Below are 27,325 nucleotides of genomic sequence, written 5' to 3'. Positions count from 1 at the left end.
TGATCTCCAGTTCCTCGCCATTGCAAGTATGGGTCCCAAATTTGATGAAACCTGGAAGGCTTTTGTCGTTTATACGCCGTAATCTTGTACAAGGTGCATACCCGGTCCAGTCGTCGCAGAACTGCCGAAAATTGTGGTCCCAGTGGGTTGCGCCACGTACTAGCCATCTCCATCCTGAGAGCTATACAGGCTTGCAGGCACAATAGTTGATCTGACGATCCCTCTAAACTGTCCAAATTATGGAGAAGAGCAAAATCCATAGCGAGGTCAATGTCAGCTTCCAAGATTGTTGACAAAGTATCTTGCAAACGTCTCCATATGGATGCAGAGCCGTTTAGCTTACCTTATGTGCGTAACCCTTTTAAAATCCGGCCTATATTGTAATAAATAATGTAAATAAATGTGTACACAATATAAATGAAGGCACATAAATTCCTACAAATTTTATATTGAGAGGTCAATATTCAAAAGCCATTTAGATGGCAAGGTTTTGAATCCTCTGCCCCTTATCCGGTTAGATTTTAGCTGAAAAATCATTATCTGGCTAAAATCTAGCTGGATAAAAATAAAGAGGTATTCCGGAGGCATTTCACAGAGGAGTTACGTTATCTGGCTAACTTAGCTGATTTTAAACTATAACTGGCTAGTTAGCAGATAACTTTAGACCTGCTTCAGAGCAGGCTAACGTTATCCGGCCCTGTGTGGTCACATAACTTGCTACATCCAGATATAGTCGAAAGACATCCGGGTAAGCAGCGCTCCTTTATTATGAAAAGAAAACCAAGTCGCAGGGCTCTCAGCCCAATTATCCCCACCACCACAAGTCTCAACCCCACCCACTGGCAGGAGTCCCTCCAACCCCTTCATATGTTTAAAATAAATAGCAAACAATGCCGCCAAGCCCATCCCCCCCTACCCACTAAATATAAACTGAAGTCTCCCCTTCTCCCCAGCCCCCCAAAACTTCCCCCCATGACAGCACCCTCCCATCCCCCAGTACCCGATTCAGAGCACTAAAGTAAAATTTAAAAAAAAAAAAAAAAAAAAAAAGAAAAATAATGAAAAGGGTGAAAACGAAAGAAAGCAACGTTTTATCGATGTACACCCCTAGTCTGCACTAATATTTACTGCTGTTGGATGTTTTGCTTGCCCAGCTGTCTGACTGTGCGTTGCTATTGACTGGAAGGTACATTGATTTCAATGAATCTACAAAGAAATCACTCACCAAGACGATGACTCGCCTCCCACGGTACCAAAATCAGTCATTGCCCCAATATACTTTATGCTAACTGAAGCGTTTTGACTTAGAGGACTATATTTGACCGTACGCTGCTCTGTGGCAGTCAGCTATTTTTGAGGTTCCTACAAATACAAATTACTTCCAAAAATAAACTTCCTACTGGGGTTGCTTTTTCTATTTAATGTCTACATTCTGAATAAGTTACTTTGTACATGGTAATTGTTAAATCACTGGTAGGTTAGGGAACGCATCCTCGGACAGCGCAAAGCGGGTGTTTCCTTCATCTTTACAGTGCCAAAGCTCCCATGTGCAGAGCAGAGGGAGAATTTCTTTTCTTCGGGGGGAATTGCGGGGCAAAAAGCCAACTAAGCTTCATCCCCTCCCTCTCTTACCTACCCCCACATTCCCTCTCTCTCTCTTTCCCTGTCCCAACCTTTCTCTCCTTCTCTCCCTTCTCTCCGCTTCCCCTCTACCATGCTTTCTCTCCTTCTCTCCCTTCTCTCCGCTTCCCCTCTACCATGCTGATCAACAGCAGGAGGAGGAGAGCAGTGATCCCTCCGGCCTGCACCTTCTTTCTCTGCCACCTGGCCTGACTGTTTGCTTTGAACCACATGGCTGGGCAGAACAGTCGGGTCCACAGCTGCAGAGGCGGAGGATGTGACCGATGCACCGCTCTGGCTCTCCGCCTCCTGCGAAACAGCTGCTGCCTGCCAATCGCGGCCCCCAGATTCTCCCTCAGAGATTCTGCAGGAAGGGCCAGATATTGGCTGGGCCATGGCCCCAGTGGGGCCCATCCCAGTCTGCCACCTATGGTGCAGGGCTTGATAACGCTGCAAAAGGCAACCAAGCTAATGGCCACGTAGGAAATATCTCCCAAAATCCAAATGGCACACCTGGTTGCATCAAAGTGGGGACGTTAAATTATAGCAAAGTTCTGCTTTACACACAATTTTGTGCAGAGATAAGATTTGGAAAGGCTGTCCTCCAACTGGGTAGTTTCCTATTCAGATCACGGGGAAGGAAGGCAGAAGCTTACAGTGTAAGTTTTATCTTGCAACTCAGACTGGGGATTCCGCCTCAGAACCGCGGCGGAAATCCTGATATCCTGTGCATTGCAGAGAACAGCGTCAACAGTACAAGCTTGCACTGCTACTTTTGCAACTGTGTTATTCTTGCTTTTCTGTAATGAAATTGCAGCTTTGCTGAGCTCTTAACTGAATGGGTTGTGTTGTTTTTCCCTCCCCCGCCCCCGGTCAGGGAAACTGCTCAGTCAGCTCTTCCTGTGCGACTCCAGGGATTTAATGTGATGACATGTTTCTGTTTTATGCCTCCAGGAGATTTTACCAATTCTGGACACTAAAATAATCGGCAACACATTATGGATTAGTTTTGCTCAAAAGCAAAAATAATCCCAATGGGCTGCTTTTCTGGGTTGATATTAAACATTCCTGGGCTTGGATGGTGCTCCTTGAAAACCATACTGCAGAGCTGCCTACTCTTTTCCAGTGTGAAACAAATGGATAATAAAGCCACAAGTTTCATTTGAGAGCTGGGTGAAAATCAAGGGACTGTGCCACATAAAAATGAAAGCACCTCAAGGTCTGAATCCTCTGCAGGTTGTGATGCCTTTTAACAGGCCAAGGCGAGGATAATCTAAAAATGGAATAGGCAGGAAAATGGGGACAGGGAGAAATGGTAGGAAAGAACAAAAGGAAGGCAGAAAAGGAAAAGAACAAAGAGAACAATGACAAGAGAAGACGCAAGATGCAGATATGGGAAAAAGTCAAAATGTTTTGAAAAAATGTTTCATCATTTTTGTCAGTTTACATTGAATACTCTGCTGCACAGAGTTCTTTTTGTGTAGAGGTAACTACTATGCAAAATATTCTTTGCATGAGCTGGCCCGGTGGCAAGTAATACATAGAGAACCTGGGTTTGATTCCTGGGCCAGACCTCTGTTCCCCAGGCTAGTTGGGGATGAAAATGATGCAAAGGCAATATTCACAGCTCCTTGGGAGAGGGAATGCCAGGCCAGTGTTCAATGGCAACACCTGGCTATTTATGGGCATCTGATATTACGCCTTTTTTAAATGATTGGCCACAAAACAAGTTTTAACTCAACTATTTAAGAACATGGTTGAAGGTCATTTACAATCACAGCTGAACCAAATTTAGAACGGATAGCATTAGGAGGTCAGGACGGTTCAGGTAGATAGGCCGCAAAAACAAAGTGCCGCTGCCAAGCGGAATGTAATGCAAGTTGCGGCCGAAGAACCATGCCTTAGCTTTTCTCCTGAAATTGACCCGAGCCATGTTACCTCACTAGTGGCAGAATTAAAGGATTATATTTGCAAGATTCTAGAAAGAGACTTGATGCATGGCCCCTGTGCCCAACAAAAAGCACCCACGGGCAAACCCTGGGGCCTGTTCCAGCCTCTGCCTCCACCTAGTGAACCCTGGACGCACCTTTAAACAGACTTTCTGGTGGACCTCCCTCCCTCCGGAGAGAATACTGTTATCTGGGTCACCGTGGATCGATTTTCCAAGATGGCCCGCTTCGTGGCTCTGCCCTCTCTTCCTTCAGCTCCACGCTTAGCACAACTTTTTATCCAGCATGTTTTTCGACTCCACGGCCTTCCCCAGCACATTTCCTCAGACCATGGCCCACAATTCACCACCAAGTATTGGCAAAGACTCTGTAAGAAATTCCGCGTCAATCTTACTTCAGCCTACCACCCACAAGCGAATGGCCAGGCGGAAAGGACGAATCGCTCCCTTAAACAATTTCTGCAAATGTACATCAATGCCCGTCAATTGGGCTTGATTACTCCCATGGGCCGAATTCTCGCACAATTCTCATCCCTGCACTGCCACAGGGGCCTCCCCGTTCCAGATAGTCTATGGCAAGCAGCCTCTTCCTCCTATTCCATTACCACTTCCTGTGCCCTTGCCGGCTGCCCAGATGACAGCAGAGAGAACCTAAAAAGCGTGTGGACACAGGTGCGTAAGATGCTCCTCAAAGCCTGTAATTCAGCCAAGAAATTCACAGATCGCTATCGTCGTGCCAGACCTCAATATCAACCTGGCCAAAAGGTTTGGTTCAGTATCCGGTTTATCCGATTACGGGTACCTTCCATGTGACTTGCACCTCGCTACATTGGTCCCCTCTCCATCCTTAGCAACTGGGCTCGGTGACCTATCAACTCCACTTGCCAGCCTCCTTGAAGATCCATAATGCCTTCCATAATTCTTTACTAAAACCTTTAGTTCTGTCTTGGCCTTCCAGGAAGATACCTGAGGCTCCCCCTATGTCCGCGGAAGAAGATACCACTTACCATATACGCGAGGTCCTAGATGTCCAGAGACGAGGGCCTGCTTGCTTGGGAAGGCTTTGGTCCTGAAGAAAATTCTTGGGAACCCTCTACCACCAACCTTGATAAAGACTTGATCAAGCAGTTTCACCGAGATCATCCCAAGAAACCCAAACCCCTGGGGAGGGGGCTTAGAGGAGGGGGTGCTTTTGCGAATGTCAGCCAAATGGGACTGCAGCCAGACCCCCCCCCCCCCATCTACCGGCTCAGTCGCCTCTGCCTCCTTGGACCCGGGAACCTCGCTTCAGCCGGCAGTCCACCCGGCAAACTGCGCCACGGCCCTCCCTCCAGACCGCCATGCTGACGCCGTGGGCAGGACGGTACACCGGCAGCTCCTGCTCTGGCCTTCCTCCTGTCCCTTGGCTTTCCAGGCACGTGCGCTACCTCACCCCTTTTCATGGGTCACTGCGGGAGAAACCCGGACTCCTCCTCCCAAACTTGCAGGTATTTAAGGCAGGGCCTGCTTCTCATGCTACTCCTGGCTTCAGTTCCTGTTTGGATCAGCTGCCATCGCCTGATACCTGTTTCCTGTCTTCTGCTTCTCCGTGCCAAGACCCTTGCCTGCCTGACTACAAGATACGCTGCCTGCCAAGACCCTTGTCTGCCTGACTACGAGATATGCTGCCTGCCAAGACTTTTGTCTGCCTGACTACGTGATCCGCTGCCTACCCAGACCCTGGCCAGCTTCGCTACGAGGTACGCCCTCCGCCTATGTCCTTGCCTGCAGACTCAAGTTCACCTCCGGCCTGAGTCCCCACGTAAGTCCAGCCGGCCCCAGCACCCAAGGGCTCAACCTGTGGGGAACGAGGGCTGGTAGTGGTGAAGGTCTCGGGTCTCCTATAGCCTTGCCTGCCATCAGAAGGGCCCTCTGGGGCTCCTCCCCATTGGTTCCACTCTCGTAAAAATTTTAGGTGAATGCCTGTGTATAAAATATCAACTGTCGGAAAGCAGCCCAGGGAGATAATGCATGTTCTCACATACCATACAGCCGAGCTGCAGAATAGCTTATGGAATGCACTATTCAGTACAAGAACAACAACATGTAAAAAGTTACAACCAATTACTATTTGGAAAAAGAAAATATACAAATGTAGAAACCAGCCTTAAAACATTCCCCAGACTTGTGAGAAACCCTCGACTTCCTCTCCCCACATTCAACTCAGATTAAGCATTTCCACATGTAATTGGTATTTTGATGTTTAGTTCACAACCAGTGTTTTCGACACTGCTGCTTCTATATTATACATGTATTATATTCCAGACTTATTCTACTTTTCGTACATCTTAAGTGGACAGTGTGCAGCCTGGATCTCACAAACTAGTGTACTATTTTTTAAATTTTAATAAGACCCAGAGGCAATATAGCACTTTCACCTATTTGTGAATAATCAAGAATATGTGTCTTAATAAAAAGAAGAAAAACTTGAAAGAAAGGGAATAAAAACACGGTATTTTTGTTTTCTTTTAGGAAACATAATTTATTCATCTGCAAAGCCAACTGAAGCAGACTGCTATGCAACAGCAAATATTTTCTTTCCCCTATGGGCAATCCATCTGAATTAGAAGGATCTCTGCACACTACAAAATTGCTGACATAACTCTATCTCTGTTGAGGCACATTCCTATTTGAAAAAAAGAAACTTAAGTTCACTGGAGGGGGGGAAAAAAGCACACTGAAGGCACTAAGGGGCGGATTTTCAGAGCCCTGCTCGCGTAAATCCGCCCGGATTTACGCGAGCAGGGCCCTGCGCGCCGGTGGGCCTATTTTACATAGGCCCACCGGCGCGCGCAGAGCCCCGGGACTCGCGTAAGTCCCGGGGTTCTCCGAGGGGGGCGGTCCCTGTCGGCGCGCCGTTTTGGGGGCGTGTCGGCAGCATTTTGGGGGCGGGTACGGGGGCGTGGCTACGGCCCTGGGCGGTCCGGGGGCGTGGCCGCACCCTCCGTACCCGCCCCCAGGTCGCGGCCCGGCGCGGAGGAGGCCCGCTGGCGCGCGGGGATTTACGCCTCCCTCTGGGAGGCGTAAATCCCCCAACAAAGGTAAGGGGGGGGTTAGACAGGGCCGGGCGGGGGGGTTAGGTAGAGGAAGGGAGGGGAAGGTTAGGGGAGGGTGTTAGAGGATTCCCTCCGAGGCCGCTCCGATTTCGGAGCGGCCTCGGAGGGAACGGGGGTAGGCCGCGCGGCTTGGCGCGCGCCGGCTATACAAAATTGATAGCCTTGCGCGCGCCGACCCAGGTTTTTTAGTAGATACGCGCGGCTCCGCGCGTATCTACTAAAATCCAGCTTACTTTTGTTTGCGCCTGGAGCGCAAACAAAAGTAAGCTATTCGCGGAGTTTTGAAGATCCACCCCTATATGTTTAAATCACCAAATAGAGAAGAGTCAAAAATAGTGAATACAAATTATATGGAAAACCAAACAAACTAGAGCACTCATCAAAAAGATTAAATCTTCAAAGCATTTAAGAACAATTTTCTTCTATGCCCAAGACACAGCTGCGATGGACCATCATAACACCCGCACACACATCACAAATTTGTATAAGCGTGTTCAGAGTGGGTCATGCTTAATCATAGGTCCAACAGTTTGTTCCTTTTTTTTTTTTTTTAGTAATTTTATAAATTTTTGCAACTAAAATTGAAGTTGTTACTTCCCTTCTTCAGGCGGCAAGTAGACAGCACTGTGACTTACAAGCCACCTAAATCACCCGACACAATGTCATGTTTCGATTAAGTCTCTGCTTCAGGGGTGAGTAGTGCAGCAGTGTCAACGTTTCTGCTCAAAATGAACCGCCATGTCACGTGTTGGGTGATAGTCTTTCTGTTTATTCGCTGCCTGACTATTAAAAGCACAAACACACTAAATAATATTCCCCAATAGTTAACTTCTCCCCAGTACTTTTAAAAAAGAAAATTTCCCAAGCAAAACTTACTGATTCCTTTCAGCCACAGAAAGGTGATCCTCTCCTCTCAGTTCTCCCACTGGATTTGATCCTTTCCTGCCGATATTTCTATGTTTTAGAGTTGCTTACCTATAACAGGAATACTCCAAGGACAGCAGGATACCAGTCCTCACACATGGGTGACCATATCCGATGGAGCACAGCATGGAAAACTTATGTCAAAGTTTCTACAATTTTGATTGAGCCTCTCTGAGCATGCTCAGTATGCCATTATACCACACATCCACATGGGGGTCACTTCAGTCTCATAATATAGAATTCGAGAATAACCCAGGAAGTGAAAACCCAACTCCACGGGGAGGTCAGCGAGTTTCGTGAGGTCTGACATCCTGCTGACCTCGGAGAACACATGTTACAGGTAAGCAACTCTGCTTTCCCCACAGACAAACAGGATGGCAGTCCTCACACATTGGTGAATCCCTATCTACAGGTTGCCCCCCAACATAAAAGGGGACAAACAAAATGCAAAACATGTGCCAACAGGCACAACAATAACCAGTTTTGTTGGTAACAGGAGGGGAGCAGTCTGAACAAAACCAACGAGTCTTAGGTGGGAACAGAGTTGGCTTCTAAACCTATCTCTATTCAGACAATAATGCGATGCAAATGTGTAAAGAACATTCCACATCGTAGCTCTGCAGACCTTCTTCATAGGAAATGTTCACAAGTGGGCCACTGACGCTTCCTTGGCTTGAACAGAGAGAGCCCTGACATGACCCACAAGATGAAACCCCGCCTGGGCATACTGGAAGGAGATGCAGTCTGCTAGCCAATTGGAGAGCGTTTGCTTGGCAATGGCGATACCCAGTCTATTCTGGTCAAAAGAAACAAAAAGCTGAGTGGACTTTCTATGGGCTTCGGTCTGCTCCAGATAGAACACTAAGGCTATCTTGCAGTCCAAACTGTGCAGGGCTTGTTCACCTTGATGCGAATGAGGTCTAGGAAAGAATGTTGGCAAGTCAATGGACAGGGAAGTCCAACACCACCTTAGGCAGGAATTTAGGGTATGTATGCAAAACCATGCTGTCATGAAAAAATGTAGTATAAGGTGGATAAGTTGCTAAGGCCTGGAGCTCACTGACCCTGCATACCACCAAAAAACAATACTTTCCAGGTCAGGTACTTCAGGCCACAGGGATGCAGCGACTCAAAAGGAGCTTTCATCAGTTGGACAATCACCACATTGAGATCCCAGGACACAGCAGGAGGCGTTAGGGGAGACTTCATCTGAATCAGACCTCACATGAACCGTACATAGCAACAGGCTCTAGGCTACTGGTTGTATAGAGATGGGCTTACCTCTATACTGTGATGATATGCGCCAATCACACTCAGGTGAACCCTCACGGAGTTGGTTTTAAGACCAGCTTCTGAAAGGTGTAGAAACTAGTCACGCAGTTTTTGTTTTGGGGAGAAGAAAGGATCTAGGGCCTTTTGCTCACACCACACAGAGAACCTCCTCCACTTCAGTCCATATGACTTTCTGGTGGATGGCTTTCTGGAAGCCACCAGGACATGAGACACAACCTCTGACAGATCGAGGGGTTGAAGAATTATCCTTTCAATATCCAGGCTGTGAGTGACAGGTTGGAATGACACAACCTGCCCCGATCCTGTGTGATGAGGTTTGGGGAAGTCCCTAGACTAATTGGTGTCCTTATGGACATCTCACATAGGAGTGGAAACCAGACCTGTCTCAGTCAATGAGGGGCTATAAGAATCATAGTCCCCCTGTCCTCGTGAAGTTTCAACAAAGCCTTCACTACCAGTGTTGCTGGAGGATATGAGTACAGAAGACCCTTGCCCAATGGATCTGAGACTGGCCTGTATGAGTCCTGTACAGGGAGCAGAGCTGAGAAACCTTGCTGTTCCAAGGTGCGGTGAATAAATCCCTGTCTGGGCTCCCCCTGAAGTGGAAGATCTGACTTGCCACACCCTGATCCAGAAATCACTCAGCCTGTTCACTAATACTTTCTCCATGCCGGCCAGATACATGGCCCTGAGCACTATTCCATGGGAATGAGCCCATGACCAGATCTGAACTGCTTCCTGACACAGGAGATACGAGCCCATGTGGTAGGTTAACGTACCACATTGCAACTTGGTTGTCAGTCTGTATCAGGACAATTTTGTTGGACAGCCAATTTCTGAAAGCTCAGAGTGTACCTGATCATCTGAAGCTCCAGGAAATTAATCTAAACAATACCTTTTCCTGCACGGACCACAAACCCTGGATGCTCAGTCCATCTACATGCATTCCCCAGTCAAGAGTGGATGCATCCATTGTCAATGTAATTTGAACCCGGGGACTTTGGAAGATAGTAAACCATTCAAGACTGTATATGTCCTGCTACCAGGACAGAGTCTCAGAGGACCGGACAAATTCAGATGCAGTCTCTGAAGTCTTGTATGGCCTGATGCCACTGGGACCATAGAGTCCACTGGGCACTCCTCATGTGCAGACGTGCCAGAGGAGTGACATGCACTGTAACAGTCATATGGCCCAGCAACCTCAATTTGTCTGAAGCTAATATCTGCTGGCTCTGTTGAATCCCCGCTGCGCTGGTCATCAGGTTGATGGTCTCTTGCTGCGGTAAGTAGGCCTTGGCTTGAGCTGTGTCTGGCAGGACTCCGATGAAGTCCAGTCGAGGTGATGGACTAAGATGGAATTAGGATAGTTAATGGCAAATCCTAGTGACTCCAGCACCATGCTGGTTGAGCGCATGGACACCTCGGCTCCTACCCAAGAGGTGCTCTTCACCAGCTATTTGTTCAGAAAGGAGGAAAACATGGACTCCCAGCTTACGTAAATGTACTGCCACCATGGCTAAGCATTTTGTGAAGTCACATGGGGCAGACACTAACCCAAATGGCAGTACACAATACTGGAAGTGCTGAGTTCCCACCACAAATTGGAAATACTTCTGATGATGGGAAGATCTTTATATGGGTCTACATGTCCTTCAGATTAGTAGAGCATAACCAGTCCTCTTTTTGTAAGGAAAGGGATTATAGTACCCAAGGAAACCATCTTGAACTTTTCCTTTTTCAGAAATTTGCTCAAGGCCCTTTGGTCTAGGATGGGATGGAGTACCCCTGTTTTCTTTGGTATCAGGAAATACCAGGAGTAAAATCCCTGCCCTCTTTCCCCTGGAGGGACAGGTTCAACCGCTCTGGCCATTAAGAGGGAGGAGAACTCCTCTACAAGTACTTCCTGATGAGCTACCGAGCACCAAAAAGGTCTCAGGGGGCAATTTGGCCAGGCATTCAATAGATTTAATTAATCACGATGGCAAGGACCCACTGGTCCAAAGTTACACTGGGCCACCAGGTTGTGTAGAACCATAGTCTGCCCATGACCGGAATATCCTTTGCCACTGGTACAGCAGACATGGCTATGCTCCCTGTAATCCAATGAAAACCTTGTACCCGGAGTTGACTGAGGCACTGGCTAGGACTCTGGGGACCCCTGTTGCCTAGGGCGGCTGTGAGAGGCCTGCAATCGTTGACGGGGGTCGAGATAGAGGAGGGTAGTATTTCCTAGGGTGAAAGAAAGTCTTTCATCTTCTCAACCTCAAAGGCCTCCTGAATGAGGAGGGTGGGTCCTGGGTGCTAGTGGAGAGTTGCTGGAGTGTTGTATGATGGTCCGACATTTGGGTCATCGTGTCTTTCATCTTAACTCTGAAGAGATTCTCTCCTGTACACGGCACATCTGCAAGTCGCTCCTTCACCTCTGGTCGGAGATCTAAGGCCCACAGCCAGGTGAGTCTATGAGCACCAATCCCCGCTGCAGAGGCTCTCAGTGCAATTTTTAAAACATAGTTCAACCGAACCCCATGTTTCCCACACTTCATGCCCTTGTGCACCAGTGATGGGAACATATCCTGCTGCTGTTGAGGCAGCTACTCAGCTACCTCTTGCATCTGCTTCAGAATGTCCTGCATATACTGACCCATATAGAGCTGGTAGGCCGCTATGCAGGGAATAAGCATAGCTCCTTGAAAGACCTTTCTCCTCTGATCCTTCACTGGGGCACCAAGGAATGGGTCCGAAAGTGTTTGGCTTTCTTGAGAGCGGATTCGACAACCACAGATTCGTCAAGATATTAAATTTTATAAAAAAAATAAATAAATAAAGCAAAACTAACTAGGATTATTAGAAAGAGGATCTGACTAACTTCCCAGTGCTATTCGCCAAAACAGATGTCAAAAATTTGGTTTCAGAAAAAATGTACATCTTAACTTTAAATCTAACAAAACATTTAATAGAGTATGTCAACATAAATTGATTCCCCATTCAAAAAACCTCCTGTCTCGTACTTAAGTATTTCTCCCTCTGTAATTGAGTAACATCTGGAAAAGTTCTTATTTTATGATCTAAAAACAATATTTCATGTTTCCTCATAAATTATTTTCAATATACAATTACGATCTGGAGTTAAAACAAAAGAAACAATCAATGTAGCTTTCCCCTCAATGTGCTCCTCCAAATTTTCTAGCTCTTGTGTCAACTCCAAATTTCTAAAAGTAATCTGATTTGTATCAATTTTATGCAAAGGGTAAAAGATTATTGGATAATAACAGGGGAAGAGCCTCCTTAGGAACAGAAAGGACCTAAACAATTCAAAAGCAGAATTTTCTCTCTCTTTTGGAAAGTTACTGCACTTAGGGAAGGCAATAATGAACCTCCACACGCAGCCTACAGTCCTGCAAGCGGAATTTGAAAATTTGGCTGGAGCATGGAAGCAAGTGCAAAGTACAAGCTAAAAATTATGCACAGAGACTTGATGATGGAATTTCTGCCTGTAATTTCCCTATCCGACTTAACTCGCTCATAATTTTTCTGGATAAAAGTATGCGTTTTCTGATATTTATTATTTATTTATTAGTTTTTATATACCGGTGTTCAATTTGGAATATCACATCGGTTTACACTGTAACTGTGTTCAAGAAGTAGGACTTCCTGTTTTATATTATAACATCAATATAGTCTTATTTAACATTGTAAACAATTCTTATTTAACATTGTAATTAACTTGTATTTAACATTGTAACTTTACTCTTTATTAAATTCTTACTAGGAGATTAAACCTGAAACAGTGACGGCAGTACGTCCTATGTAGAGTCTTGTTATTATGACTTTAACATTAATTCTTGGAAAGGATGTTGTATGGATCATTTATGACTGTACGTCTTGTTGAGTGTCTTGTCGTATAAAAACGTGAATATTGAGATGTAACGCATATGTCCTTACCTAGTGTCTTTTCGTATGGTAGCATCAATATTTCTAATATGTCCAGATAATTTATGTTGTTCTTAGTGATTGATACTGGGAAGAGAGGAGGTTGATAGACATAAGGGAATCTGGGGGATGGGGATGGGGGGGAGGAGAGAGAGAGAGAGGAGATCCTAAATGAGGAAGATGAGGAAAGAATATCAATGGGGGGGGGGGGGGGCAGAGGAACAGGAGATAGAGAGTATGAGAGGACTGAAGTTAGGGGACAAGTAGAAGTCAGGGAGTAGAGCTGGAATCAAGAGCAGAGGAAAGGCGGTATGGGGAGGAAAGGAAACTGCAATCGAGGAGAGGGAAGAAGCAAGGAAGGGGATCTCAGATGAGGAGGGAAAGTGGAGCCAACTCTCTCTCACTCCTTATACCTGACATCACTTTTCTCATTCACACACATATACGCCAAACCTACTCCAATTGATTCATTTATCCCACACATGCACCCCCATCTTCTCATTCATCCCACACTCCCTCAAATCCCCTCACTCGCAAACACATTAAACACTCCTCCTCCTACTGATCCAGGCTAGGTTGCAGGACAGTATTAGTGACGCAGCGTCTCAGGGCATTTCCTCTTCCCTCTGAATGTAGTGACACTCCAGCCTGGGCAGCAAGGAAGCAGCCCGAGATGCTTCACCGCCACCGTTGGCTTCCATCCAAGCCTAAATCAGTGCAGGGATAGCAGGGGAAAGATGCGTGGGCCGTCCCCACTGCATGCGTTTCCAAGTGGCCCCCCTCCAATCTCCCACAGCAAATTCACGGATAAGAGGGAATTTCGCGGCAAGGGCTGGATTTTGCGGTCTTTCCCGTGGCTACCCAGGGGCATTTACTAGAGGGTGGCAAACGTGCAGAGTCCGGAAAGTAGCTGCAACTTTTTGGAAGCCTATGGTTATTCTTCATTCAGGTGCACTGTGCCGTGTATATCATCGCATGCACAGAAGGAAAAACGAATGGATGCTTTATTTTATTTGGTTTTACTGTCATGAGATTGTAAACCAATGTGAAGGTTAAGTCCATACACCGGTATAGAAAACTGTGATAAATAAAATAAAAATAAAATAAAATAAAATATGATGTTGGACAATTTTCTGAAAAATATTGCAGCACAAAGCCTTAGAAATGTGAAAGATTTGTCTCAGCTGCTTCATGTGGATCTGGATCACTAGCGCCTTGAACTGAGCTTCTCTAAACAGCAGCAGAGGGAACACCTTGCCAAATGGTTTTAAGTTCAGTGGTAAGCAAATTTACTTAAAAGTCCTTCAAAGATCGGTTGCTGTTGCTTGCTCCTGCTTCTCTGTCATTCTTTGAATTTCCATTCCTTTTTCCTTTACAAGGCTAACCTACGGAAATAAAACAGCATCACGTGGACACTCGATAAGTAGGAAACATAAGATATGCTGGGACAAGTAGATGCTGTTCTCAAGAGATTCTGTATCAAAGCAGGCACCAGTGAATCAGAATTAGATGGATTCTTTTTTAAATAACTATGTGTCCACCCCTAGTCTGTCCTTCCCTAAACAAAAAGCGAGCCTGGTGATTTCATTTTCTGGGGAATAGCACAGTTGGTCCCTTAACACCAATTAATCTAGAAAGCAGAAAACTCAGTGCACATATGTCAGACACATGTTAAAAGAGACAAAAAGAGTTTGAATCAGCACAGGTTTGAAGTAGCAAAGTAGCAGTAGCACAGACTGTCAAGGCTTCAGCCCTGACCTTTCAAACTTGTGCTAATTCATCCCCTTTCTGTGTCTATGTGGAAAGCATAAACTCTCCAGAATGTGTGTGTGTGTGTGTGTGATTAAATGCTACAGGAACCGATAGCTACACTAGAGAGATTGAACATATGACAGCGTTGTACCTGTCAGGGAAAAAAAAAAAAGAAAAATCACAGATTTTCCCCTTTCTTTTCTTCAGGAAACATAGAGCATCTAAAGATCCCACGGCAAAGCCACATGGTCCTTCTCAAGAAATGCGAGTCGGATAAGCAGCTACGGAGAAAGGGACAGGAGGGTAATGTCACTGGGTCCCCGCGCTCTGGCAGCTCTCACTCTCATGCTGCGGGCAGAGGGGAGAAAGAGCAGGCTCTCTGTGGCCAGTGGCTTGATAGGTCTCTGGCAGGCCACAGCCACTCTTCTTCCCCTTGTCAGCAGAGAACATTTGATGGCAAAATCCGTATTCAGCAGTCACTGCTGCAAAACAAGAATTTTGCGTAGCAGCGAGTGAAACTTGGGTAACGAATTTTAAATGACAAAAAATAAATTCCATCCTTTTTTTTTTTTTTTTACCTTGTCGTTTCTGGCGTTTCTCTTCTGTTTCTCTGTTTTTTCCTCTTTGTTGTGTCCATTCTTGCCTTTCTTGAAACTTTTCTCTTTGCTTTACTATTTACCCTTCTCTCTCTCCCTCTCTTTATTGTCTACCCTTTATCCACCTCCTCCCCTGCCCCCCCCACAGCCCTCATCCCTCTCTCTCCTCCTCCTCCTTCTCCCTCTAACACTTCTCCTTTCATCCCAACCCCTCACCCTGCAGCTTCAAACCCTGCCTCCCTCCCCCCACCCCTTCTCACCTCTCTCAAGCTCCCTGTGGCCCAAATCCCCATTCCCACTGCTCCTGTAGTTATACCCGGAGGTTCGCATTTTGAAAGTCCCGTGCCTGCACTTCCCCGCTGACCGCTGGAAGAGTGAGGGGGAGGTAGAGAATCGGAGTCCAATTGAGGATGGGGGGGGGGGGGAAGGGGTCGGTGAGAGGACCGAGGATGTGGCCGTAGTGGAAAAGAAGGGTTAAAAACCACATTAGGGGAAGGGAGGGAGAAAGAGAAATCTTCAGTGGCTGTGGGAATGTGCAGGCCTCTTTTTTTTTTCTCTTTTGTGCCACACATACTGGCAAGGAAGGCTACATTCTCGTTATGTTATTAGTGTGTCAGCTGATGGCTGCAAGACAGGAAAAAAAATTTAAAAAACCCACTTCCATTGAGGCTACCGGGAAGTCTGCTCACGAAACAAGTGAGATTTTCAGGCCCTGAAGGAGGCGCACATTAATGCATGGGCAAGGAGGAAAAACCAGAAACTCAACTTCTCTGATGTTTTACTGAAGAAGTGGCCCCCCTTTCCATGCTACCAGAATTTGTCATCTCACCGCCCAAACAATGGTGTGTGCACCAGTTATTTCTACACTGTTTAATAAAAGAACATCACCACCTAACATAGCAGTCGCTAGCAGATACGGACCAGTTGGTCCGCCATGTCTGCCCAATTGCCCCTGCCTACCGTGTCACCACAGCCCTTTTCACTTTCCTCTGCGTCTGCCCCAACCGAGCCTGAACTCCGTCACTGCCTTGGCTCTATCGTTCATGGACTCCGTCATGGAGCCGGAACTCCTGACTCGGCAACTGGAGATTTCAATGAGCGACAATCAAAATCACTCGCAAAACCTCCTTATCACTGAACTGGGTGAATTTTATGGAGAAATAAAGAGGTGGGAAAAAGAAAAGACCCCTGAGATCACAAAGGGATGTGGGGAGCGTAAGAGGATATAAGAGCAGGTGCACCTCGGCATATCAGCTGCAGTAGGTGAACTCTCTCGTCTTACTATTGCTCGGAGGTGCGCTACTCACAGCATTTCCAGAAACCAGTGCCAGGCCAAAACGTTCGACTACAAAGGAAACGAGAAGGAAATCGTAGCAGATAGAACACAGCTTTGGGATCTGGCGTTCGTCCAAGTTTTCTTCCTTTCACTCTTACAGCGTTAAAGAACGAGAAAGGGGAACGATGCCTGCCCTTAGGCTCCTGCCGCCTCCATTACCTCCATCGTTTCCCGTATTGTTTTACCAGACTCGCTCCTCGATGTCTGCCGGATACACTGCAATGCTCCCAAAAGAAGCGCTCCATGCTAGGCCCTGCATGCTGTAGTCGGGGGAAGGGTGGCAAAGAATGAATCATCTAAGCAAGATGCCCCAATCAGAATTACTGTATTTTTTAACAAAGAAGTTTATCAAGACACAGCATGCCAGCAGGTTTTAGTGCTGCTTAAGCACACAGGAAATCTGTGCTTCCAAGAGGGGGGGGGGGGGGGGGGGGGGGAGGGTGTGGGGTTGAGAAGAAAAGGCCCTCTCCGTTTTAAGAATGCACACAATGCGGCAAAAGTGTTACATAATGGATGGAATGCGGAGCAGTAAAGGCCACGGAGCTGCAGGAACATTCTTTCCCACCATTCTCAATGATGCAACTGGATACACCTCTGGCTCCATTTCACAGGCTTAACACAGACGCTCGCTACAAGCTGTAGACTCCCCCCCCCCCCCCCCATCACGTCTTTAAAGGAAAGTTTTAAGTCCTTCTATCGTATCCATCCGTACAGGCTAAATCTTTTCACTTTTTTTTTTTTTTTTATTTTCCAAGGAGAGAGATGCAACCCAGAGATCAGGTCTAGAGAGAAGCAATTCATCTGCTTTTTACATGAAACACAAAGAAGATTGGGTATCTGGAGGTACGACAGTCTCGGTCCTGTATGGATTTCATCTTCACAGTGTGTTTCCTATCTAAACCATTTAACTCCTTTCAAGACAAACTCTGAAATGTGTTTGTGTGTCCTGGATCAGAGTTTCATCCTTCTTCATCTACCACTGAATTAAATGAGACATTTAATGACTAACAGTTGTGGTCTGCATGCAGTATCGTCTTCCTTGATAAGCACAGCTTGCTTGACAGTTACAGCCTCAGAAGCATGCCACAATATTCCTATTCCATGCCTAGTAAGCAGCAAACAGGGAAACACATCTCTATTATTCTAGACAGGAAGGAGGAAGATATGAACAAAAAGTAACAAAACAACCTTGAATTGTTTGTTAAATTCAATAAAAACAATTAAAAAAAAAATCTATTTAAAAACAGGGGTTCCCAACTCTGATCCTTGAGAGGGCCACAGACCAGTCTGGTTTTTTGGAGGATGAAAGCAATCAGATGGAAAGCGAGAAAAAAAATACTGGCCAAAACTCTAGGCTACATTATCTACAGGAACCATGTGTGCATACAACTAGCAGAAGCAAATGGTCCTCTCCCTGCATCCCCTCCCTGGATCCACGCCCACTCTCTCCGAACCACTGAAATAGCCCCTGTCCTCAATGTCTGTCTGTCTGATGACTAGAATGTAAGCTCCACAGAGCAGAGGCTGACTATTCTGTGTCTGCACAGTGCTGCAATAAACTTTCTAGCACTATAGAAATCTTTAGTTGTAGTCAGCGGCATACATTTCTCCTAAGCAGCCCCCGGGGCCCCAGAAGAAGGCGACTCTCTTCAGATGGGGACATCCCTCCACACACACACACTGCCCCCCCCCCAGCTCTGGGGGCCCTTTCCAAAATTGTAGTAGTAGTAGGCAGTAGAATCTGTATGCACAGCTCGGTCACCCTGGAAAGCAGCTCTACTGGCAGCCCCCGAGGAGCAGAGTTTTAGGACCCTCCGATTTAAAGCGTGCAGCCACAAATGGCAATGCCAGGATGCTTCAGTGACAATGGTTCGTGCTAAGTAAAACGATGTGCTCCAGCTGCCTATTCTGCTGCTTCAAGACAATCAACGGCTCTCGACAAAGTTTCCTAGTGGCTCCTAACCAATATCTGACGTGGAACTGACCAGCGCACAGAGAAGATCCACAGCCTCTAGAACAAGCTCCTGGTGCCCGATCCGGGTGACTCCGAGCTCCTCCAGATCCTGGTTGGAAATCTTTAACAGCTGCTCCCCATTTATCTTCTCCCGTTCAAAGTTGGGAATGTACTGCTGTAGAGAGTCATCCAGCCCTATGGAAGAAAGCAAGAGAAAATGGAGGGGGGGAGCAGAGGGAAAGAAAGAGAACATTAGACAAACATGATTTTTCTCTTGAACTGCAACATATATGTAATGCGCAAAAGCCTTGTGCATTTTGCCAATGAAATGTTAACACACTGAATTCATTAAAAGAACCAAGTGCACCAAGTATCAGTGTGTCTAGCAGATGAGGTTCTAGCAACCCTTCTAAACTCCTCCTCTTTTCCATTTATTACACCCCAGGGAATTGTGTACAGAAAAAAAAAAAAATCAAAATAATGCAAAAGTGAATGCTTTTATTTATTTTCCCATACAATGCACTAAGGGAGACATTTTCTAACTGCCTGCACTGGTGCAAAATCCGCAGGTACTTTTTACTCACGGGCTTTACTCCAGTTTTCAAAGTGAAATCATGTGCGGATTTTCCCTCTGAAAATTATCCAGAAAAAGTGCCTGCACACGTTTGCACCTGCTCATTTGTACGGGGGAGTTGTTTTTCGTTTTTTTTATTTCGAGAAAAGATACGCACGCACTTCTGCAATTTAAAAAAAAAAAAAAGTCTTTGTGTATAAGTGCAAACCCTTCCCCAGTTCCATCTCCATCTCCAGGTACGCCTGCCCCATTGTGGGTAAAGCTGCATGCACAGCGTCACTGCAAACACAAGGTTAGGGGGGATGATTTTTACCTATGGCAAAGGAACATTATTTAGCCACTTTGCTTCCAAACAGATTCTACTGCCTACTACTACTAGCAGCGGCGTAACTTTAAATTAAGGCCCCTGAGTGACAATTTTGGAAAGGGCTCCCAGAGCCGGGGGGGTGTGGAGGGATGTCCCCATCTGAAGAGAGTCGCCTTCTTCCGGGGCCCCAGGGGCTGCTTAGGAGAAATGTATGCCACTGACTACAACTAAAGATTTCTATAGTGCTAGAAAGTTTATTGCAAGAAACCACAAAAACGATGCACAATTCTTTTCTCGAGGGATATAAATACCATGAAAAAATGAACAAGATATCACCTCAGATAACTGAATTATACCATGTTATAATCTCAAAATATTTAATGGGAAAATTTTTTCTCCACAGTATGAAACAGTTTTTAATTATTATTTAATTATTTCTTTTTGAGTATTCAATTATTATTTAATTATTATTATTATTTTTAATTAAAAACTATTTCATACTGTGGAGAAAATTTTTTTCCATTAAATATTTTGAGATTATAACATGGTATAATTCAGTTATTTGAGAAAGTTTATTGCAGCCCTGTGCAGCAACTGTACTAACCAGCTACATTTAAGCCAGTCAACATCGCTTGCACACACTGAGTCCTAAAGCTAGCCAGGAAAACTTTTGTCTGGTTAGATTTAGGAAAACATTTTCAACCACAAACTTAAAATGGTTAAAATATGGCTGAAAATGTGACTAACAACAACCAGGAGAATCCACCTGATGGTCTTTGCTACTCAGCAGCTTTACCAAACATTGACTCAATATCCTCTGTCCTTGCTCCCTTCCACTTTTTCTGGGGTCACCACACTGCCGGAGAAGGAAATGAATCCGGGGGAGGAGAAGCAGCTGCTGCTGCGAGGAGAGGGCAGAGGTGCCATCCAAACAGCAGCTCCCTGCCAGCAGCTAAATCATGGGTGGGGGGGAGAGGGGAGTAAAGCGGCTGCTCAGCCTTAGCTCCCCTCCCCTTTCCTGCGATTCCACTGCTGTTTGGATGGCACCTATGCCCTCTCGTCACAGCAGCTGCCGCTCCTCACCAGGGGCTCCAGACGGAGATCCTCCCTTCCCTCAACGTCCATGTGCCGAGCCCAGCAAAGGTGGCAGAAAACTTGAGTAGAAAACATTGGGTCAATTTTTGGGAAGCTGCTAGGCAGCAAAGGTAATCCGGTTATCTTCAGCTGATTTTTCAGCCACTCGTATCCGGCTAGACTGATAGCCAAAATTTCCTTAAATCCAGCCAGACAAAATGTATTCTGCTAGATTTAGACCAGCTGTTTGTGTGACCAGAGTTGTCTGGATAAATTTAGCTGGTAGTATTAAAGATAATGCATTCACCGGCTAAATAATAAACCGGCTGCACACATGCCTCCAGATCTGCCCCTTTCTGACCAGTTTACTTTGTGCACCCTGTCAATTTGGCAAGATACATTTAGCTGGTTAGCTGGGTGAAATGTAAAAGCAAAGTTTTAGCCAACCAACTTCTGAAGTTAGTTGGTTGGTTAAACCTTTTGAAACTTGACCCTTTCATGACTGGATGCTGCTGCTGCTACTGCGGTGACAGTAGATACCGGTAGATGGGACAGTGGGATGAGGGAGGGAAGCAGAAAAACAATAGCAGAAAGGGAGGGGAGACCTGTGCCCCTGCACGCAGGCTGTGCCAATTATAAAGGATTAAATGATGCTGGAGGGCACTGGGGTGAGCATGAACTCTAATTAAAAAAAAAAAGATAAACAAATAGTTTAAGCAAACTTAACCTTCCTTCTCCTTCCTTCCTTCTTTCTACACATGTAGCACATTATTGAATGGTTCCATTCAAGCCTCTAGATCACGAGAAAAGCCTGGGGAGGATAAAAATGAGCCCTCTGCTCCCCATGGAGCTTGATGTCCAGCTCATTCTCAAAGGGGGACTCCCTGCAGGATTTTCCTTTAAAAATGTCACTGGTGTGCACAACGCAGGTACAAAATACCCAGTACTTTTGCATCTGCACTGAAAAACCGCTGGAAAGTAAACATGAAAAATTTAAAAAGCAAGTTTGCTTCCATAAACAGTGTTCTCCATAATCAGCAGGATGAATTGCCAAGACATGTGGGTGACATTATCCAATGGTACCAAATGGACCCTTCTTGTTAAGTTGCTAGAGATTTTGCTCTACTGAGTATGTGCAGGAATTCCCGCATGGGCGCTGCCTCATGAATCTCCTTAGTCAATTTTAGAATTAAATAGTCAACTCTACAGGGAGGTGGGCAGATATTTAGCAGGGCTAATTCATCCTGCTGTCTGCAGAGAACAAATTTGTATGGTAAGCAAATCTGCTTTCTCTGTCGACAAGCAGGGCTGAATTAGCCATGACCTGGCAGCCTAGTCCTCACTCCAAGCATTACAGGACCTAACTCAAAGACTGTAGGAACAACAATAGTACTGAGTCAGGTTACTGCTGCTCTGGAAAGACTGGCGGTCAGGATAGATTCTTTGAAGCCAGGCCCGGCACTAGTGATTCCCTTGCCACCAGTACTGCCTGCACCTGCCAGAGCAGTGCCACAGCTCCCAACACCCCTGCATTACATGGGGGACAATAAGCAGTGTCAGCCAGGGTTTCATTAACCTATGTTGGATACACTTAAAGCTGCATGCTGCTCTGTTTCCCAATGACCACACTAAAGTCACCTAAATTCTCTCGCTCCTGAATGGTACCATTCTGGTGTAGGGCTCTCCTCTTTCAAAGCGTGAAGATCCCCTGCTCCAGAACCTCTCCAGCTTCTTAAATGAGTATCGCATGGTATTCGATAAGCCTGGAAGAGATGCCTCCCTATTGGCAGAGATATTACGGATCCGCCAGGGCTCCCAAATTCTCATGGAATACACAATAGAGTTCTGGACCCTTGCCTCCAAGTTAAACTGGGGTGAGGATAGTCTCATAGTTGTCTTCCATCACAGTCTTGCAGGTCGAATCAAGGATGAGTTTGCAGCACCAAGAGCTTCCCACTTCCCTCAATAATCTTATTGCTTTGGCAGGGCATATTGACCGAAAGTACAGGAGAGGTCTCGTGAGCATAAGGTGCAGTGGTCTGTCCTCTTAGCACATCACTTTCAGCAGCAGTTCTCTCTGCCTGCTTCCTGGGCCCTGAGATTAAGACCCCAGAGGAACCCACGCAGTTGGGCCGCAGTCATAGGAGAAGCTGTGCAGAAGCATATATTGCACAGGCCATGGGCACCTGTTAGGAGTGCGGCCTTCAGGCCCTGTTAGGAGTGCGGAGGCGCGGTCCCATCAAGGGAGGATGTGAGCCCTTGGATCACTGTGTGGCTCAGAGAGGAGCTCCAAGACATATCGCGAAAGGTGAGCAGGTACGAGCATGGGCGGAGCAGGAGCAAGGCTGGACTGAAGACAAGGCGAGGAATATCCGGAACAGGAACAAGGCAGGCTCAGCCCTCCACTGGACCTACATGCACCAATGAGACCCAGCAACGCAATGCTGGTCTCGAGAGTAGCCCTCCGTCCACATGATAGCCCTTCCAGACCCGCTGCTTGGGAACGACGAGTGCATGAGGCCAGATGGAGACTGAGGGCAGGAACAAGAAGACTCAGACGAAGACAGGATACTCGGAGGATTCAGACGTAGACTTGAATACTCGGGAGACTCAGACGAAGGCTTGGATATTCAGAGGACTCAGACAAAGGATACTCGAAGGACTAAAACAAGGATTCAGGTTACTCGAAGGACTCAGACAAGGACTCAGGATACTCAACAGGACTCAGACAAGGGTTCAGGTTACTCAGAAGACTCAGACAAGGATTCAGATTACTTGGAGGTCTCAGGCAAGGATTCAGGCAAAAGTACTGGGTGAGAACTGCATCGCAGCGAGCCCTACACAGCCACCCATGGCTGGTCGCAGACCACGCTGAACGTGAAGCAGACTCCAGGTGAAGAAGTAGAACTTGAGACTGGCACATGATGAAGATTCAGTAGGGGCATGCACCGGGGCGCGCCCTACACAGCCGCCTATGGCTGGTCGCGAACCATGCTGGAGCGGAGCAGGTTCTGGCAGAGTCTTAAGCATGGACGGAAGCAGGCACAAGGAACTCCGAAGACCGGGACAGGATTCAAAACTCAGGATTCAAGACTCAGGATTCTCAGAAGCTAGGCATTAAAAACAGGAGTCTTCCGGAGGCTTGTGCTGCAGACAAGAAGGCCTTGTACCACGAGTCGCCCTACACAGCCCCCCATGGGCTGGTCACGGGCCACGACGGTGGCACGCCAGGACAGATGGACAGACGAGGGACCTGGTAACTGGACAAAGAGCTGAAGATGAGACGGATGACCAGGAACATCAGACATCAGGAACATGGAAGATGGCACCTCAGGAAACGGAACATCAAGACATCTGGACACGGAACATCTGGACATCAGGAGAACTGGACATCTGCAACATCAGGAACACAAAACAAACGACGAGGGAGCTCCAATGAGGGACGAGACCAGGAACATCAGGATGAAGAAGTTCAGGAACACGAAGAACACGGACCGAAGATCTATCAAGGCACAGGAAGACCACGGAGGACCTGGATTGGGAAGAAGACCACAGACACTATGAAGACCAGATCTGAAAGCCCTGAGGAACTGAGGCTGGGCCCTTTTATAGGGCTGATCCAGCAAGACTGTTGACATCACTCCTGAGGGCCGAAGGGCTTTTCCCGCTGCTGGCCCTTTAAGAAAACAGCTGAGGCGCACGCCCGCATCTATGGGACTCCCGGAGGGGAAGGCTGCATCAGTGGCATTACTGCCGCGTGGAAAGCCAGGTGAACAGCAGCTTCCCTGCCGCTCAGGAGAAGAAGTCAGTGGCGGCATCCTGCCATGGAGGCAACAGGCAGCGGCTTAGGCGGCTTCCTGCCAGTCAACCAAGGACCCCGGCGGCGGCTCCAGCTGTGGAGATGAAAGGCGGCATCGGGCGGCTCAGCCTGCGCGAGGTGCGGCGTCAGCATTGGCCTAGCTGCAGAAAGGTAGGGCAGGATCCTAACAGTACCCCCCCCCCCTCAAAGACCCCCTCCCCAAGCCTCTTATCAACAGCTTGGAAGGGAGAAGGAATCACTCCAGACCGTCAGGGGAAGATCAAGGGTCCAAGGATAGAAGCACGAATTTCTTGGCGAGTAACTGCAGCAAAGGAGATACTGTAGCTGAAGTCATGACATAGAGGATCGAAGATCCAGGAAAGTTGTAGACAAACACTGAAGACATAAAATAGGCAGGATACAGGATTTGCAGGACAGCAAGGCTTGCATCTCACGTTTTAGTAGTCAAGATGGAAAATTGAAGACAAGGAATCCAGGTTGAACGGGAGACACAGATGAATGGTAGCATCTTGAAGTAAGGACTGGTTCTTGGTTCTACTTAGTCAGAACAAGCATGGAAAGCAGACAAGCATCATCTTCATGGTGGTAGCACTGGTGAAGACAATCAGGCATCAAGCTGGATTCTACAAATGCAAGGATGGTACTCCAGGACAGTAAGTAGAGGAACTGACAAGTGCCACTTGCTCTTGGGTAGGCGTTGGTACCAGGAAGACCCGGATGGAACCAGGAAATCCAACGAACATTGCACAGAAGGTGGAAAGTTGGTCCTGGAGGCAATTTTACCTTTCGAAGATGGTTGGTTCATAGCTGAAGAAGGCAAGTGCAAAGAAGCTCAGGATTGCTGCTTCCATACTTTACAAGGCCAAATGATGAGAGAAGTCTCTATAACTTGGTATAGGAGAGAATTGCATCTTGGGAAAATCCATATGTCAATACAGGCTCCCATAAGATGGTGAGGTTGTTCCCAAGAGGAGCTTGATAGTTGATAGATGTCGCTGTGGTACTTTATGCAAGGTACTGATTCGCTGAAGGAGGATTTCTCAGATGACAGTAAGTTTTCCTTAGGATTGAATCAACAAGTCATTTAGGGTCGATGAAGCTTCAGGAGACAAGGCTCAAAGACAACAGAAGATTCCAATGGGTAAGTATGCGAATTTCCACAGATGGATGGCTGAAGTGCAGCCAATGGCAAACATCACAGCAGAAGCAACTACAGGTGGAAAACACTTGAAAGGCTGGCAATTTCCTTAGTTAACCAGTAGGGCTATACGGAAAAGGCTTTCTGGAGTGATGGATTGAAGATAGCCGAGTGGGTTCTCATGGATCCAAGGATAGTGAAGTTGAATCACCATGTGATTTCTAGGAAGACAGGGTCCCTCCCAGGAGGATGAACAGCAAGGCAATACAGGCATACCAGACAAATAGGAAGATGGTAGTTGCAGTCCTTAGCCTGGCAGCGAGACAGTACTGAGCCACACTGATGCAAGAAGAATCAGGCAGGCTCGGTCTTTCAAGCACTTTTTGTACCATTTTGGCTATCAGCAGAATCAGCGGAAAAGGATGCCTATGCACACATACCCATCCATCCCTCCCACAGCATTTTTGCCATTTTCTGGTGAACTCCTCTCACTTCCAGTACAGAGTACTCCCCTTCAGTCTATTAGTGGTATAAGGTGGACTGTTGCTTTTAGCCAGTTGAGAGAGACTGGACTGCTACATGTTGCTTTTTGATTTGAGTAACTGTTTCTCTGAGTTTGTCCCTGAAAAGATGAACTCCCAGGCAGGGGACATCCATTATCATGGACATCATCATTCAAACTACTGACTCCCAACCAAGCTATCCAGCATAATCCAATGGAGGCTGATGAAGAGCAGACTGTCATATCGAGCGTCTCAAAAATGGATTGGATAAGATAGTGTATACATTCTTCTGCATCTAGGAGTGGCAGTAGGTATGCAGAAACGCTATCACCTGGAGGAAGAAAGGGCTTCAATTATTGCATGCAATCATGAAAGCACTGAAACATGTAAAACTGGTGAGCAGAAATACGTGAATTAAGCATGGAACTCTGGAACATCTTTTTACTAGTACTGTCCAGGACCTGGGATCATTCCCTGGTGGAGTATTTGAAAATATTCTTGTTTTCTTTGCTCTTTTAAGAGCTGATTCCGCTACAACTGATTGATGAGGTAATGTACTACTCCAAAACCTGGGAATAGATATTCAAATTTCCACATTTAAGTAAGTTAGCCAGATAAGACTTATCTGGCTAACTTACAAGGGATATTCAGCAGCACAGGTATGCTTCTGAATATCCCCAAATAAATCACTAGTTAGCCAGATAAGTCTTATTCAGCTAACTTATCAGGTTAATTAAACCAGAAAAGTTTGAATATCGCTACTTATCTGGCTAAGTTAGCCAAATATGTAGCTCCTCCTTGGAAGGAGGCCCAGATCTGGCCACCATTTTTCCAGCTAATTACTTAGCCGCTGAACAGGATGGGATATTCAGCTGCTGACATTTAGCCTCAAAATGTCTGTTCTTATCCAGTTAAGTAGCTCTGGCAACTTAATAATTGGAAAAAATTAAAAAAAAGAAATGTACTGAAAGGAAGCATAGGGTACACATCTGTGTTGATGCTCGGATGCAGAAATACTGAGAGAGCTCACGAGACAACGCTCGTGTGAAAATTCCTACATATGCTCAGTACAGCTAAAGTTCTATGATCTTAGAGAGAAGGGTCCATTTGGCACCGATGGATGACATCACCCTATGTGTCATGGCTAATTCATCCTTGCTTGATGATGGAGATGTAATTCTCCTATACCGACCCTGCCTATTTTTCTGAGAGGGTAAAAGTACATGTACTTTGAACAGTAACAGGGGCTGGGGGAGGGAATAATTAGACTGCAATTTTACACAGGAAAATGTATACCTTTATTACCCCCTTTAATGATTTATGAGCCTAAGTCAGGAACCCACTTCAGTCATAGACAGTCTCAAAGAGTCACACCCCTGATCCAGCACACTAAGTCACTTTTCTGAAGTTTATAGTTAGTTATCAATAAGACCGTTCTGGGCATTATGTACCCTTTCTACA

At 46.4% G+C, this 27,325-nt stretch overlaps 2 protein-coding genes across 4 annotated transcripts in view; one reads left to right on the top strand and one right to left on the bottom strand.

Moving 5' to 3' along the window:
- GPATCH11 (G-patch domain containing 11) overlaps positions 1-27,325 on the top strand; it is a 1,168,394-nt gene that overhangs the window by 930,155 nt on the left and 210,914 nt on the right. The window lies entirely within an intron of this gene.
- The window catches only part of CNKSR3 (CNKSR family member 3), a 226,850-nt gene that overhangs the window by 94,968 nt on the left and 104,557 nt on the right, over positions 1-27,325 (bottom strand). For 2 of the 3 annotated variants that reach the window (XM_029594413.1, XM_029594412.1), the window contains one exon: positions 18,480-18,643. The exons of the other annotated variant lie outside the window; for it this stretch is intronic. Coding sequence is in view for 1 of the 2 variants with exons in the window: in XM_029594412.1 (XP_029450272.1) it covers positions 18,480-18,643 (164 nt within the window). In the remaining variant the exon portion in view is untranslated. The remainder of the gene's footprint in view (positions 1-18,479; positions 18,644-27,325) is intronic. 3 annotated transcript variants of the gene reach the window in all.

Source organism: Rhinatrema bivittatum, chromosome 3 (genome assembly GCF_901001135.1).
Source record: "Rhinatrema bivittatum chromosome 3, aRhiBiv1.1, whole genome shotgun sequence".
NCBI classification, from domain to species: domain Eukaryota; kingdom Metazoa; phylum Chordata; class Amphibia; order Gymnophiona; family Rhinatrematidae; genus Rhinatrema; species Rhinatrema bivittatum.
This window is presented reverse-complemented; position numbering and strand designations above follow the sequence as displayed.